This window comes from Cheilinus undulatus, linkage group 9 (genome assembly GCF_018320785.1).
Source record: "Cheilinus undulatus linkage group 9, ASM1832078v1, whole genome shotgun sequence".
NCBI lineage: Eukaryota > Metazoa > Chordata > Actinopteri > Labriformes > Labridae > Cheilinus > Cheilinus undulatus.
The window spans coordinates 51482497-51499304 of record NC_054873.1 but is presented as its reverse complement, the minus strand read 5'-3'; the positions used below and the strand labels follow the sequence as shown (position 1 = coordinate 51499304).

The following is a 16808-nucleotide window of genomic DNA, read 5'->3' as shown; positions in this document are numbered from 1 at the left end:
AGAGTTCTGACTTTAATCTCAGATTTCTGACTTTAATCTCAGTGTTATGACTTTAATCTCAGAGTTCTGACTTTAATCTCAGCCTTCTGACTTTAATCTCAGAGCTCTGACTTTAATCTCAGTGTTCTGACTTTGATCTTGGAGTTCTGACTTTAATCACAGAGTTCTGACTTTAATCTCAGAGTTCTGACTTTAATCTCAGAGTTCTGACTTTAATCTCAGAGTTCTGACTTTAATCTCAGATTTCTGACTTTAATCTGTGTTATGACTTTAATCTCAGAGCTCTGACTTTAATCTCAGCCTTCTGACTTTAATCTCAGAGCTCTGACTTTAATCTCAGCGTTCTGACTTTAATCTCAGAGTTCTGACTTTAATCTCAGAGTTCTGACTTTAATCTCAGAGTTCTGACTTTAATCTTAGCGTTCTGACTTTAATCTCAGAGTTCTGACTTTAATCTCAGAGCTCTGACTTTAATCTCAGTGTTCTGACTTTAATCTCAGAGCTCTGACTTTAATCTCAGTGTTCTGACTTTAATCTCAGAGCTCTGACTTTAATCTCAGAGCTCTGACTTTAATCTCAGAGTTCTGACTTTAATCTCAGTGTTCTGACTTTAATCTTAGCGTTCTGACTTTAATCTCAGAGTTCCGACTTTAATCTCAGTGTTCTGACTTTAATGTCAGAGCACTGACTTTAATCTCAGCCTTCTGACTTTAATCTCAGTGTTCTGACTTTAATCTCAGAGCTCTGACTTTAATCTCAGAGCTCTGACTTTAATCTCAGCCTTCTGACTTTAATCTCAGTGTTCTGACTTTAATCTCAGAGCTCTGACTTTAATCTCAGAGTTCTGACTTTAATCTCAGATTTCTGACTTTAATCTCAGTGTTATGACTTTAATCTCAGAGTTCTGACTTTAATCTCAGCCTTCTGACTTTAATCTCAGAGCTCTGACTTTAATCTCAGCGTTCTGACTTTGATCTTGGAGTTCTGACTTTAATCACAGAGTTCTGACTTTAATCTCAGAGTTCTGACTTTAATCTCAGAGTTCTGACTTTAATCTCAGAGTTCTGACTTTAATCTCAGCGTTATGACTTTAATCTCAGAGTTCTGACTTTAATCTCAGATTTCTGACTTTAATCTGTGTTATGACTTTTATCTCAGAGCTCTGACTTTAATCTCAGCCTTCTGACTTTAATCTCAGAGCTCTGACTTTAATCTCAGCGTTATGACTTTAATCTCAGAGTTCTGACTTTAATCTCAGATTTCTGACTTTAATCTGTGTTATGACTTTTATCTCAGAGCTCTGACTTTAATCTCAGAGTTCTGACTTTAATCTCAGCCTTCTGACTTTAATCTCAGAGCTCTGACTTTAATCTCAGAGTTCTGACTTTAATCTCAGAGCTCTGACTTTAATCTCAGTGTTCTGACTTTAATCTCAGAGTTCTGACTTTAATCTCAGAGCTCTGACTTTAATCTCAGAGCTCTGACTTTAATCTCAAAGTTCTGACTTTAATCTCAGAGTTGATTGGTTGGTTGGTATATTGTGTTTATTTGCCTGTCACTGTAGTTGATTGGTTGGCTGGGTGATTGTTGATTGGCTGGTTGGTTGGCTGGTTGATTTATTGATTTATTGATTGGTTGGCTGGTTGATTTATTGATTTATTGATTGGTTGGCTGGTTGATTTATTGATTTAGTGATTGGTTGGCTGGGTGATTGTTGATTGGCTGGTTGGTTGGCTGGTTGATTTATTGATTTATTGATTGGTTGGCTGGTTGATTTATTGATTTATTGATTGGTTGGCTGGTTGATTTATTGATTTATTGATTGGTTGGCTGGTTGATTTATTGATTTAGTGATTGGTTGGCTGGTTGATTTATTGATTTATTGATTGGTTGGCTGGTTGATTTATTGATTTAGTGATTGGTTGGCTGGTTGATTTATTGATTTAGTGATTGGTTGGCTGGTTGATTTGTTGATTGGCTGGTTGGTTGGCTGGTTGATTTATTGATTTATTGATTGGTTGGCTGGTTGATTTGTTGATTGGCTGGTTGGTTGGCTGGTTGATTTATTGATTTATTGATTGGTTGGCTGGTTGATTTGTTGATTGGCTGGTTGGTTGGCTGGTTGATTTATTGATTTATTGATTGGTTGGCTGGTTGATTTGTTGATTGGCTGGTTGGTTGGCTGGTTGATTTATTGATTTATTGATTGGTTGGCTGGTTGATTTGTTGATTGGCTGGTTGGTTGGCTGGTTGATTTATTGATTTATTGATTGGTTGGCTGGTTGATTTGTTGGTTGGCTGGTTGATTTATTGATTGGCTGGTTGGTTGGCTGGTTGATTTGTTGATTGGCTGGTTGGTTGGCTGGGTGATTGTTGATTGGCTGGTTGTTGCTGTGACTGAACCTGTGGAATTGTTTAGAGACAAAGACCCATCATGTCTGTATGTTCCAATAAAAACCAGAGTGTGAGAGGAAAGAAGAAAAGCAGGTTTAATTGGTGGTTTTAACCCTTTCTACTCCTCCTTACATGCCTCTTACAAAAACAGCCCACAGTCAGATTTATGAAAACCATCATCTTGAAGGACACGTACGTGGAGATGTTTGGCTAGCACTGTGACCTGCACTGGTGAAGTAGAACAGTCTGATCCTGAACTTTAGTGATCCATCACGTGTTTCTCTGGGCGTGCTCCAGTGTTTCTGGTCCGTTAAGTGTTTCTCTGTCAGAGCGGGAGAAGAGCATCCTAAAACGTACAGTCATACATATCATCACATCCATAACAATAATGATACAGGAAGCAGCCGCGGTGGACCGGACTCACGCGGCCGCCATGTTCCTCAGACGCCACGCTCAAACGCTGCTATCCCATCATACCCAGCTGTTTTAGGCAGGTACAAACACCTTAGATAACAGCTATAGTGCTCGGCTACTTCCTGTTTCATGGCGAGATTGTGGTTGTTGGTCCTGCCAGGTCATTCTTGTGAACGAGATATCTCAAGATGGCTTGAAGGGATTTTCTCCAAACTTGGCACATTTGTCGACTCTGATTTACGGATGAACTGGTCATTATTTTTGCCAAGAAGTAGGCCATAGCTAGCAACTTCTGGAAAAGTGGGTGGAACTGGCGAGTCGCCAGTTCCACCCACTTTTCCGGAAGTTGCAAACAGGTCAGTCAACATGAGGGACCACCTAGCTTTAGGGGTACAGCATCTGAGCCGTGGCGTCAGTAACATGGCGGCCGTGGGGGGCGCGGCCTATTAGGCGATATGGTATAGTCAGAATAATAACAATTACTGATCATGTCTAAAAACTACACTTAGGTTTCCATCTTTTCTTCAAAAAACGCTCCTTATATTTATATTTCTGAAGTCTTCTCGGACTAAATCGGTAACTTAAATATTTACAATGATTATTTTACATCCGATGGCCCAGCCCACTGAAGAGAAATGTTCCTTTAGTTTGTCCAGAGTAAAAACGGTGGAGAAAGGAGGGATGGGGGAAGAACAGTCCCAGAGAGAGGGGAGGGTCCAAACTGGCCCCCAGTGCGCAGGGTTTCCCACGCTACATGTCAGGAGCACAGGGGTTCCAGGAGGCGGCAGGTTTGTCCACTTCCTGCTGCATGGCGGGCAGGGTCTACCAGGATTTACCACCCTAGTGTTCTGTGCCCTCCCCCCTCCTCCCCCCTACATGACCAGCAGCTGTCCCAGCACCATCCTGAACTGCTGCGTGCACCCCGCCAGCTCCCTGACCCGCTCCGTCATATCGCGGGCGGCCCCGGGGGAGGGGTACTGCAGCGCCGCCGTCTTGGTGCTGATGACGATGTCTTTGAGTTTTTCGCAGAGCGTGTTGCTGCTCTGGGCGACGCGCGCCCTCACCTCCGGGGACTTGGCCTGCCGGGACAGCGTGTCTCCGATGAACACCAGCTTGTGCGCGCTGAGGATCACGAACTTGCTGTGGGCCACGAAGATCTTCGGCGGCTGGTTGGAGTTGACGGCGGTGAAGAAGGCGTCGATGGCGTTGGTCACCGTGGTTACGTTCTGCTCGCACTGCTCCTGGTAAAAGAGGAGGAGCTGTCGGTCGCCGTGGCACAGTTTGGAGGAGGAGCCTCCGGAGCCGTTCTGGGACAGCTGGTTGGCCAACGGGTGGTGAGGGGACGGGACCCAGCCCGTCATGTCGTTGTTGATTGGCCGGCTAACTTCCTGCTCAAGACGCTCAAACTGTTTGATCTGGAGAGAGAAGAAGAGGAAGTTAAGAGACAGGAGGACCAGCTGTGATTGGCTGCTGAGATGACATCATCATTAATGGTCAGCTTTGTTAAATACTGAAATTCTACTTTGGTAAAATCTCAGGTGTTTTCATGGAAATTTGGGGACGTCTTTGTATGTCTGAGAGTTTCATTAGAAGTTTTGAGGGGAATCTAACTGAAAATTGTTTTTTAGCATTTTCAAGTATTGTGGATATCTGTGGAGTTTTTCACTGGAACTTTTGGGTAAAATGTTACATTATAATTTTCATTTTTGCCTGGGAATTTTGGAATTTGTTTGACCGTTTACAAATCACAATTTTTTATTGAATTTGATTTTTATTTAATTTGTCTTTCTTTTTTAATAATTCATACATTTTTTTTCTAAATTTGGGGAATTTCATAGGAAATTTCCAATTTACTTTAAAATTTCCAGAAATTCATTTGAAAGTTTTGGGTAATTTTTCCCACATTTTCATGGATTTGTTTGGGAATGTAGTGTTACATTCTAAGGAATTTGTTAAGAAATTTAAGGAGGATTTTCTTTGATAATTTGGGTAATTTTGAGGAAGATGTCTTTTTTCATTTTCATGTGAACTGACTCGTGTATATATGTTATATTGTTTTAGATCGTCATGTATTTTCTTGTATATTTTAACCAGGGGGCAAACACAATATAAAGAGTAGAGACCAGCACTGCTCTGCCGTTTTTACTTCCTGTTTGAAATAATCTCCATCAGACATTTTCACTAAACACTAAACCGCTGTTCTGGTTTCATGGATGAATTTCGCATAAGGAGGGAGAAAAGCTGTTAAAAGAGGCCTTCCTGGTTCACGCTGGGATCAAACATTTCACAGCTTTTCTTTCTCATCCTGGGGAATTCAACAGTGAAACCAAAACAGCGGTTTAATTTTTAAACACTCATTTTAAGTCTGTTTCTTAATTTTGGATTTCTCATTTTAAAACAGAGTCTACTGGCCTAAAACAACACTGAGCTCCATGCCTGACTCTGTTCTAGATGTTTCTGCGGTACCGTTCATGATGTCAGCTCAGGTCAGAACTCTCTCTGTCCCAGGATGAGAGGCTCTCTGACGTACCTGCTGCTGCTCCAGCTGGGTTTTATGTCTGGTGATGTTTCCTTTCTCCAGCAGCTGTCTTTGGTTCTTCTCAAACTCCTCTTTACCCTGAAACAGAGACGAGAGCAGGTGAGAGTCTTAGACCTGATCCACAACGGCCTAAGGAGAGCTCTGTCTCCCTCTAGTGGTTCAGCCAATGTTAAACAGAAAGACAACCATGTTCATTTTATTTAATAATCAATAAAACTGATTTATCAAGTTCTACCTTTACATGAAGTAATTCAGAATAAAGACTACTATATTTTATTTATTAATTATCAGTATAAATGTAAAAAATTTTAAGTATTTTCATGGAAAATATGATGATATGTTTTCATTATTTGTTGAGAGTTTCACTGGAAGTTTTGGAGGAAATTTAATTTGAATTTGTGTTTTTTTTTATATATATTTTCTCGGGAATTTAGGAAAGTCCCATGAAAATTTTAGAACATTTGTTTGGAAAGTATTTTCATGAGAAATGTGGGGGAATGTTTGAATATTTGTGATTTTTCTTCACTGTAGGTTTAGAAAGAGTTTTTATTTATGTTTTCATTTATTTGACATTGAATGTTTGTGGGAGGGTGAATGGAAATGCCCAGGTTTTGGAATTGATCTGCTTTTTTTAGTTCGTTTGTTTTTTTTTTTTCATTTGTTCTTTTTTTGAGATGGAGGGGTCATGGAAATTTGGGAAATTTATTTGTATTTTTGAGATTTTCACTGGGCATTTTTGGGGGGTCCTGGAAGTTTGGGGTATTTTTTCCCTCATTTTCATGGAATTTCTAAGGAATGTTTTTGTACATTCTTAGGAATTTCTTCAGAACTTTAGGCGGATTTAACCTGAGAATTTGAGGAAGGGGAACTTGTCTTTGGAATGTTTAAGCAGCTTCACTGAAATATTTGGGGATATTTTGGAAACTTCAGGGGACTTTTACATGGGATACTTCAGAAAAAATGTTTAAGAATTTGTGCAGAATTGTTGGAGATTTGGTGAATTTGTGTGGATTTTAAAGGAAAATTTCCACTGAATTCAGCCTTTTTAGGGTTAATGTTGAGCCTCACCTGCTCTAAAACCGACCCAGGTCTGGATTTTCTGCTGAAACAGGACCTTCAGGGGGATTTGTGGATGTCATTTCTGGTCTAAACTACTTCCTGTTCAGAGACTGAGCTTTAGGACTGATCAGGTTCTGCAGTTCCAGAACCAGAAACTGGAACTAGAGCGGAAGTCTGAGGAGGTGAAACCTGGTCTGAACCAGAGTCGGACTACTTCCGTTCGTACCTGTAGATGTACGTAGTCGTAGTCCTCCATCCAGCCTTCCTCCGTGCTCTCGTACGGACGCTCCACGCCCTCCTCTTCCTCTGCAGCAGTAAACTTTGGCGGCGAGGGGAGGGGCCGTGACTGAATGTTGGCTTTCTCGCCTCCCTGGTAGCTTCCACTTCCTGACCCTGTCATGTGACCGCCGATCTCCCCCGGGATTGGGGGGAGGGGCAGCTGCTGCTGCTGCCGGTTGGTCCGTTTGAACAGCAGCGAGGCGTTGCCGTGGAGAAATGAGGCGAGCTGCTTGGCGTCGTCGGGGATGCCTCTCGCCGTCATGATTAGCCGGTCCAAGTCATCCCCACCTGGTGGGGGCGCCGATAGCGCCGAGTGTGACCAGGAGATGGCGTCTAAGCTCTGACTGTGGCGAATCAAACTCTGGAACACCTCCTCCATCTTCCCCACCTGGCGGCCCAGCTTGGTCTGAAGAGAGCGGTCAGTGGCCTGGGCAGCATTCGCCACAGCGCCACGGGCAAACTCCAGGAAGTCCCTGACTGTGGCGCGGACACGGTCAGCCGCCTGATGGATGGCGGGGAGGTTCCCCTCCAGGTGGGACGAACTCCTCCAGTTACCTGTGATGAAGGACATCATGAGGGACACGCTGGACTCCACCGCCTGCTGGAGGCGAGACAGACGCTCCATGGCCTGCTCCAGGTCGAGGATTAGGGGTTTCCCAGGAGTAGATCCAGGGGCAGGATGTGATGTGGAAGTGTCCCGGACAGGAACCATGTCTAAGGACGACGCCGAGTGGTTGCTCCTCGTGCTTCCTGTGCTGGAGGCTGACAGACGCTTAAAGGACATGGACAGGTCGTCTGAGGTGGACTGAGGGTCACGAACCACCTGGAAACACGGGAAAATACCGGAGTGTTATGAACAGTGTTTGGTAGTGTTACTTTTGAGACGAACTCGTTAGATTACTGCGTTACACACTGAGAAAACTAACGCGTTACCCCCAGCACTGGTTATAACATCATAACATAGAAAAACACCGGAATGTTATGAACATAGTAACAAAGGAAAATACCAGAATGATCACCCTGGAATCTCAGGAAAACACTGGAACCTTAAGACCATGATAAAAAGGAAAAAAGGGAATATTCAAACTGAAATCAAAGGTTCAAACACGATCAAAGTCACTGTTTCCTTAGGGTCAGGGTTAGTAACTGAAGTCTGGACGGTTTAAGTTGAAAATATCTAGTGTGCCAAAATCTGACCGTGTTCTGGGTCACTGTTTGGGGAATGCTGGGGTCACAGAATGTTGTAATCAGATATAACTCCCAGTGTTTCCAGCGTAAATATCAGATGGTTTTGTCATTTTCTAACTAATAGACATTTAAGTGAAAAAATATACATACTGTCCCTTTAACTTCCCTTCGGGGATGAATAAAATTATTATTGTATTGTATTATTGTATTGTAAATGACCATGTTATGTTAAATTGATCCCAAATCAAACCCAGATTAAAATCGCATCACTGACAACTTTCTGATGACATCAAAGGTTATTTCAGTCAGATATTGTGGGACTGTCCCTTTAAGAGACCCACCTGTGGGGGGACGTCATACACATAGTGGTCTCCTCTCTCCCCCCCCTTCTCCTCCCTCTCTCGAGGGAAGTCGTAGACGTCCTGGGAGTGGTGACCTCCGGTCCGCATGCTCGCCGGGATGTCGTAGATGTCCTGGCGTGCCTGGCTGACTCCGCCCCTGTCTCCATGGTAATGCTTGTCGGTCAGGATGGGGGGCGGGACGTCGTACACGTCCTCTGGGATGGGGGGCTCGTCGTCGTCGTCCAGGTTGTTGTGCAGGTACTGGCCTGAGGGGACGGGGACCGGAGGTTTGAGTTTGGCAAAGTGAGGGGGAACGTCGTACGTCTCCTCTCTGATTAGCTGAGCATCAGGGACGTCTTTACTGACGGACGGCGGGAAGTCGTACACCTGGAGGGAGAGATGGAGGTGAATGTTATCCTGCTTTAGTTATTACTGTCTTTATTTATGAGGTTTTTGTTCCTCTGAGCTCGTTTTCACTTTAATTTACATCATAAAAACATCTGTGCGCTCTCATATCTCCTCTGTCAGAGCAGCAACACGTGATCATATTTCTCTCAGACCCCTCATCTCAGAGCTGATCTTACCGTCTGCTGCGGGTTCTTGTCTGTGCTCGCCGGGGTGTCGTATATATCCTGACCACTAGAGGGCCCCTTCACCACCATAGGAGGAGTGTCGTACACCTAAACAGAGGGGAAGAGGAAGAACATCAGGGCCATGCGGGAACAGAGATCTGTCAGCTCCTCCTCTTCCTCCTTCTATCAGCCTCACATATGGAGTCATTATTGCTGCAAATCTCAGAGCTTGTCTTAACATTCTGAGATGAGAGTGATTCTGGTCTCAGATGTTTCTTCAGTCTTTCCATCAAACCTCCTCTGTGCTCTAAACCGCCTCCCTGTTCTGAGATCCCCTCTGTTAGAGCTCTAAATGTCTGCTGGGTCTTTAGGGATCACAACATTCTCCTCTGAGTTCCTCATTTTCTCTTTTTGGGTTAAAGACCCTGCAAAGTAAAAATAAATCTGTATTTAGGTTTGTGGTATGATAGATCACTGTGTTATGAACCCCCAGGTCAAATTTCAGTCACATAAAGCATCTCCAAGTTTATAAAATGAAGCTTCAAATCATGAAAAACGAGGCAGTAAAATCTGCTCCAGGATGGTGTGGGCGTGTCTGTTGAATGAGCTGAAACCACGCCCACTCAGGACACCGGTAGTCTGCAGCATTAACCCCCTCACTCATGGTGTCATACTTGGAAAAATATTTTCCCCTAAAAACATGAACCAGTAAACAAACATGCAGAACTATAACTTTGCAATGAAACATGAACATTATAGAACGGTACAAGAGTACAGGACTGGATTCATTTGCACAAAATGAACCAGAAGTCCCTGCTCCAGGTGACTGCTTCCTTCCACAGTATTGTAGCATTAGAGGGGCGGGGTCATTCTCTACTGTGGGCTCATGACATCGTGAGCCCACATATTGGCCCCGCCCACATGAAACCAAGCCAGGAAAGAGATGAAATGGCCTAAATCCAGAATGCAGTTACATGTAGATCTCAGAGTTTTCACATGTTTACAGCAACCAGATTCCAACATTTCTAGAGTGTTAAGACAAAAACTTTGGATTTCACTTTACAGGGTCTTTAAACTTTCTCCGAGCACTCTAAAGTTATTCCTGATCTCAGATTTTATGATGAACCGACCAATAGGAAACAGGCAGAGGATGGACCAGTCAGGTCAGCCCTGCCCATTGTTGCTATGCTGTCCTCCTTTGATCTCACTGAGAGAGTCCCAACATTCTATCACACACACACTCGGTAGAACTCTGAGAGTTAAAATCATCATCAAACTTTAACAGAAATGATTAAACATCTGTCAGAGAAAGTAAAACAGATGGGCTGAGGAGGAGTTTTAGGGCTTGGATTGAGATGATGTGTGTGTATGTGACAGAATGTTGGGACTCTCTCAGTGAGATCAAAGCCAATGTCTCAGCACAGCAACAGCGGGCAGAGCTAACGTGATTGGTTAAGAGCGGCGTTAGACGTCCGTCAGACTGAGACACGTCTGATCTGTCCGCCCTCCAGAGACGGGTGCTGCAGAAAAGATGGACATTAGGGGTCAGCTCCTCTTCCTCATTAGCTCCATTCCTCCTCCTCATCCTGAACCTCCTTCCTCACCTCTCCTCCCTCTCCTCCTCATGTTTGACCTTCACTAAAGACTGATGTAAAATTTAGAGAGGGAGAATGTTACATCACATCAAATATTAAAGCTGAAGAAAAGGAAGACAGCTGAGAGAGTCACTCAGAATTTCAGCCACAGCTCTCTGACCCTTTTTAAACCTCACAGTGACATCCTTAATGACCTTCAATGAAAACAGCCTGACAGCTCAGACTGTCACAGAGAGCTCTGGGATGTCTTCATCCTGATTGGCTGTAAAGACAAACACATTAAAGAACACCCCGTCAGATCTGCTGTATTCTGTTAGTGGACTGAGACCATGGCTGTATTTATGACCGGACTCCCTCAGAGTGACGGGATTCTGTCTCTCTTTAGAGGTCTGGACTTTCATCTGAGCTCGGTAATCAGAGCAGGTCCGTCTGCTAACCTCTCTTTAGTTGGTAAAACTTTGACTTTTAGTCTTTAAAACAACAGAAAAGAACCGTCTCTGGAGTGATAAAGGCCCCAACATTCCAACTTTCACCAACATTCCTCCCCTCTGCCATTGATATCATCTTTTAAAGCCTATTAACATTCTATTCCTGCTTTTAATGATGTCATCATAATGCCTATAAAACATTCTATTCCTACTTTTGATGATGTCATCCTAAAGCTGATAAACATTCTATTCCTACTTTTGATGATGTCATCCTAAAGCTTATAAACATTCTATTCCTGCTTTTGATGATATCATCCTAAAGCTGATAAACATTCTATTCCTACTTTTGATGATGTCATCCTAAAGCTGATAAACATTCTATTCCTACTTTTGATGATGTCATCCTAAAGCTGATAAACATTCTATTCCTACTTTTGATGATGTCATCCTAAAGCTTATAAACATTCTATTCCTGCTTTTGATGATATCATCCTAAAGCTGATAAACATTCTATTCCTACTTTTGATGATGTCATCCTAAAGCTGATAAACATTCTATTCCTACTTTTGATGATGTCATCCTAAAGCTTATAAACATTCTATTCCTGCTTTTGATGATATCATCCTAAAGCTGATAAACATTCTATTCCTACTTTTGATGATGTCATCCTAAAGCTTTCAAACAGTCTATTCCTGCTTTTGATGATGTCACGCTAAAGCTTATAAACATATTATTCCTGCTTTTGATGATGTCATCCTAAAACTTTTAAACATTCTATTCCTACTTTTGATGATGTCATCCTAAAGCTTATAAACATTCTATTCCTGCTTTTGATGATGTCACGCTGAAGCTTATAAACATTCAATTCCTGCTTTTGATGATGTCATCCTAAAGCTTATAAACATTCTATTCCTGCTTTTGATGATTTCATCTAAAGCTTATAAACATTCTATTCCTGCTTTTGATGACATCACCATAATGCTTTCAAACATTCTATTCCTGCTTTTGATGATGTCATCCTAAAGCTTATAAACATTCTATTCCTGTTCTTGATGATGTCATCCTAAAGCTTATAAACATTCTATTCCTGCTTTTGATGATGTCATCCTAAAGCTTATAAACATTCTATTCCTGTTCTTGATGATGTCATGCTAATGCTTATAAACAGTCTATTCCTGCTTTTGATGATGTCATCCTAAAGCTTATAAACATTCTATTCCTGCTTTTGATGATGTCATCCTAAAGCTTATAAACATTCTATTCCTGTTCTTGATGATGTCATCCTAAAGCTTATAAACATTCTATTCCTGCTTTTGATGATGTCATCCTAAAGCTTATAAACAGTCTGTTCCTGCTTTTGATGATGTCATCCTAAAGCTTATAAACATTCTATTCCTGCTTTTGATGATGTCATCCTAAAGCTTATAAACATTCTATTCCTGTTCTTGATGATGTCATCCTAAAGCTTATAAACATTCTATTCCTGCTTTTGATGATGTCATCCTAAAGCTTATAAACAGTCTATTCCTGCTTTCGATGATGTCATCCTAAAGCTTATAAACATTCTATTCCTGCTTTTGATGATGTCATCCTAAAGCTTATAAACAGTCTATTCCTGCTTTTGATGATGTCATCCTAAAGCTTATAAACAGTCTATTCCTGCTTTTGATGATGTCATCCTAAAGCTTATAAACATATTATTCCTGCTTTTGATGATGTCATCCTAAAGCTTATAAACATTCTAATCCTGCTTTTGATGATGTCATCTAAAGCTTATAAACATTCTATTCCTGCTTTTGATGATGTCATCCTAAAGCTTATAAACAGTCTATTCCTGCTTTTGATGATGTCATCCTAAAGCTTATAAACATTCTAATCCTGCGTTTGATGATGTCATCTAAAGCTTATAAACATTCTATTCCTGCTTTTGATGATGTCATCATAATGCTTGCAAACATTCTATTCCTGCTTTTGATGATGTCACCATAAAGCTTATAAACATATTATTCCTGCTTTTGATGATGTCATCCTAAAGCTTATAAACATATTATTCCTGCTTTTGATGATGTCAGCCTAAAGCTTATAAACATTCTATTCCTGCTTTTGATGATGTCATCCTAAAGCTTATAAACAATCTATTCCTGCTTTTGATGATGTCACCATAAAGCTTATAAACATATTATTCCTGCTTTTGATGATGTCATCCTAAAGCTTATAAACATTCTATTCCTGCTTTTGATGATGTCATCCTAAAGCTTATAAACAATCTATTCCTGCTTTTGATGATGTCACCATAAAGCTTATAAACATATTATTCCTGCTTTTGATGATGTCATCCTAAAGCTTATAAACATTCTATTCCTGCTTTTGATGATGTCATCCTAAAGCTTATAAACAGTCTATTCCTGCTTTTGATGATGTCATCATAATGCTTGCAAACATTCTATTCCTTCTTTTGATGATGTCACCATAAAGCTTATAAACATATTATTCCTGCTTTTGATGATGTCATCCTAAAGCTTATAAACATTCTATTCCTGCTTTTGATGATGTCATCCTAAAGCTTATAAACAATCTATTCCTGCTTTTGATGATGTCATCCTAAAGCTTATAAACATTCTATTCCTGCTTTTGATGATGTCATCCTAAAGCTTATAAACATATTATTCCTGCTTTTGATGATGTCATCCTAAAGCTTATAAACAGTCTATTCCTGCCTTTGATGATGTCATCCTAAAGCTTATAAACATTCTATTCCTGCTTTTGATGATGTCATCCTAAAGCTTATAAACAATCTATTTCTGCTTTTGATGATGTCATCCTAAAGCTTATAAACAGTCTATTCCTACTTTTGATGATGTCACCATAAAGCTTATAAACATATTATTCCTGCTTTTGATGATGTCATCCTAAAGCTTATAAACATATTATTCCTGCTTTTGATGATGTCATCCTAAAGCTTATAAACAGTCTATTCCTGCCTTTGATGATGTCATCCTAAAGCTTATAAACATTCTATTCCTGCTTTTGATGATGTCATCCTAAAGCTTATAAACAATCTATTTCTGCTTTTGATGATGTCATCCTAAAGCTTATAAACAGTCTATTCCTACTTTTGATGATGTCACCATAAAGCTTATAAACATTCTATTCCTGCTTTTGATGATGACATCCTAAAGCTTATAAACATTCTATTCCTGTTTTTGATGATGTCATGCTAAAGCTTATAAACATTCTATTCCTGTTTTTGATGATGTCATCGAAAGCTTATAAACATTCTATTCCTGCTTTTGATGTCATCATTCTAAAGCTTATAAACATTCTATTCCTGCTTTTGATGATGTCATCTTTTAATTAAAGTCTGATAACATCTGATTGTACATTAAAACAGTATGGATGTCTTTTTGTGCATTGAGCATGCTCACTGGTTGTGGATGCCACTGAATGCTTTTTCCTTTTAAATCTGTTTTTCCAAATAATTTTCAATCAAAGTAAAAATCCAAAGGAATGTTAGGATGAAAACACGTGAAAACAACATTAACCTCTGCTAAACGCCATATTAAACCAGAGTGGTCCTGTTGGAAACATTACTGACAGTCACACATGAACACACGTGTCTCCTACCTGTGTGTTATACTGCTGGCGGGTCGGCGGTACGTCATAGATGTCCTGCTGAGCCGGAGGTGGATGTCGTGGCGGGACATCGTACTCGTCCTGCTCCGGTTTCACCGTGTCGTACACGTACACCTGTCCGACCCGAGTGGGAACCACCACCTGTACCAGAGAGATGATGAGATGGTGAAACAACATCCAGACTCACGGTCATGATAAAGACAGAAGACTGGTAACATTCTTTTTCACAACACCTACACCAGACAGACATAAATGAAAGACAGAATGTTACATCACCAGTGTTCTGTTCTTTGATCAAACATGAAAATAAAAAACATCTGCAGCTGGTCACACATGTAGGGAAAAAGAATGTTCAATCACCACTGCTCCATTCTTTGATCTTCTCTTTGATCAGAACAGAAAAGATAAAATAAAGAATGACTTGTTTTCATTTAATCTTTCTGTTTGTTTGTTTGTTTGTTTGAATCTGAACTTCCGGGACAACGGCAGCTTTTTCATGTTTTAGCAGTAATCTGGAAAGAGCTTGTTCCTTGATTTTGGATTTATCATGTCAACGTCAAAGTCTCTAAAACCTGACAGAACATGAAGAGTTGAAGTGTTAAAGCCTGCTGATGTGGCTACGGCAGCCTGCAGGGGTCAAACGGTAACTGGTGTCACCTTTTAAAGAGTTTACTGGCCCCTCGCAGCGGCTCAACAAAGACTCGGGTCGTTCATTTTCATTGAAAAGAAAACTCTTGTGACGGGCAGCACTACAAACAGAGCGGGGGTCCTGGCGGCGGCGGCGTGGGAACGGGGCGGTCCTATTGTGTGTCTGTTTAAACTGTGTATTATGGGGTGTGAGTGCAGAGTCAACCCGACTGTCTGGAAGCAGCACAGCTGTGATACACAAACACGCCACGAACATGACTGAAAGAGCTGTGATGGGGAGAAAACATCTGTCATTTATTAACTAGAACATCCTGATCATCAATAACGCTTCTGTAAACCACTGTTCCCTGAATTATAACCCTTAATGCATAAACGGAGCCTGACCCAAAAACCTGAACCAGAATTTATGAAACTCTGAGTTCATACAGAAATCAGCTGCAGGAGCAGATTCATTACACTTCCAGGAAGTTATTAGTGAAAAAGCTCATGTTCTTCTTTAAATTGGATAAACATTCAGTAAAAATGAAGCCAGAGTCTACATGACAGCATAATAAACAAACATAAATAAATAAATAAATACAGAATAACACTGAGCGCTGATGATGGAGCGGGGTGTGATGTGTTGTGCAGATGTGATCTCAATGATGAATTCTAACAGTGATGAGTGGACGTGCTCTATCAGATCCTGTTAAATCCTCTCAGCAGCTCTCTGATAATATTTGCTCAGCGTCAGAGACAGACAGAAACAAACGATCACAGCCTCCATCTGACAGCCTGTCTGTACTCATCTGCTCAGCCTCTCACACGCCGCTCTCTCGCCAGAGACGGGCGATCAAGCTTGTTTTATACCCAAATAAAACCAAGACTCCATCACACCCTCAGAGTCATTCACGCCATCAGGTTTCTGCAGTCTGTTACCCAGAAATATGGAACCAGGCTCACCAGCAGATAGTCAGAGTGGTTCTGGACCTGGGCCCTCCTTCAGACCAAAGTCCTCACAGTCCTGGTGATCAGATGATCTCACCAGAGTCAGACTGATCCTACACTCCATGATCACAATCACAGCTGCTCTGGTTTTACACATTTAACATGATCAGTAATCCTGTTACATGGCGTAAAGCTGAGCACGCTCTCTGAGGATTAGACATAAAACAGAATGATAGCCAACCAGGGAACAGCTGACTGGAGGAGGAAGCACAACAAACACAGCCATGGTGGGGATAGAAAACATGAGGCATGAAGTCAGAAATGGAGGAGAAACTTCCTGTTTTTTGGCAACAACACAACTTCCTGTATAGCTGTGGCTCTCTACTGGTTTATAGCTAACAGCTAGCCACATTTAGCTTGTTTACACAAAAAGGATGTAGCAGGAAACTAACAGCAAGCCACACAAAGCTCCACTACTCAAAAATGGATGTAGCAGGAAGCTAACAGCTAGCCACATTAAGCTCCATTACTCATAAATGGATGTAGCAGGAAGCTAACAGCTAGCCACATTAAGCTCCATTACTCATAAATGGATGTAGCAGGAAGCTACATCGGAGCTAGACATGAAACCAAGTAGCTCTGCTGGTGTTCCTGCTGGTCTAGGATCTAGGGTCGAGTGTCTAAGGTCTAGTGTCTAGGGTCTAGTGTCTAAGGTCTAGGGTCTAGGGTCTAGTGTCTAGTGTCAAGGGTCTAGTTTCTAAGGTCTAGGGTCTAGGGTCTAAGGTCTAGGG

The 16808-nt window shown here is 41.4% G+C and overlaps 1 protein-coding gene across 1 annotated transcript in view; it reads right to left on the bottom strand.

Annotated features, from left to right (window-relative positions):
* Positions 1-3133: 3133 nt before the first annotated feature.
* bcar1 (BCAR1 scaffold protein, Cas family member) overlaps positions 3134-16808 on the bottom strand; it is a 46616-nt gene continuing 32941 nt past the window's right edge. Inside the window, exons 3-8 of the mRNA XM_041795212.1 lie at positions 14434-14583; positions 8799-8894; positions 8215-8601; positions 6633-7508; positions 5339-5425; positions 3134-4223 (exon numbers count right to left, since the gene is read on the bottom strand). Coding sequence (XP_041651146.1) covers positions 3681-4223; positions 5339-5425; positions 6633-7508; positions 8215-8601; positions 8799-8894; positions 14434-14583 — 2139 coding nt within the window. The 3' untranslated portion in view covers positions 3134-3680. The remainder of the gene's footprint in view (positions 4224-5338; positions 5426-6632; positions 7509-8214; positions 8602-8798; positions 8895-14433; positions 14584-16808) is intronic.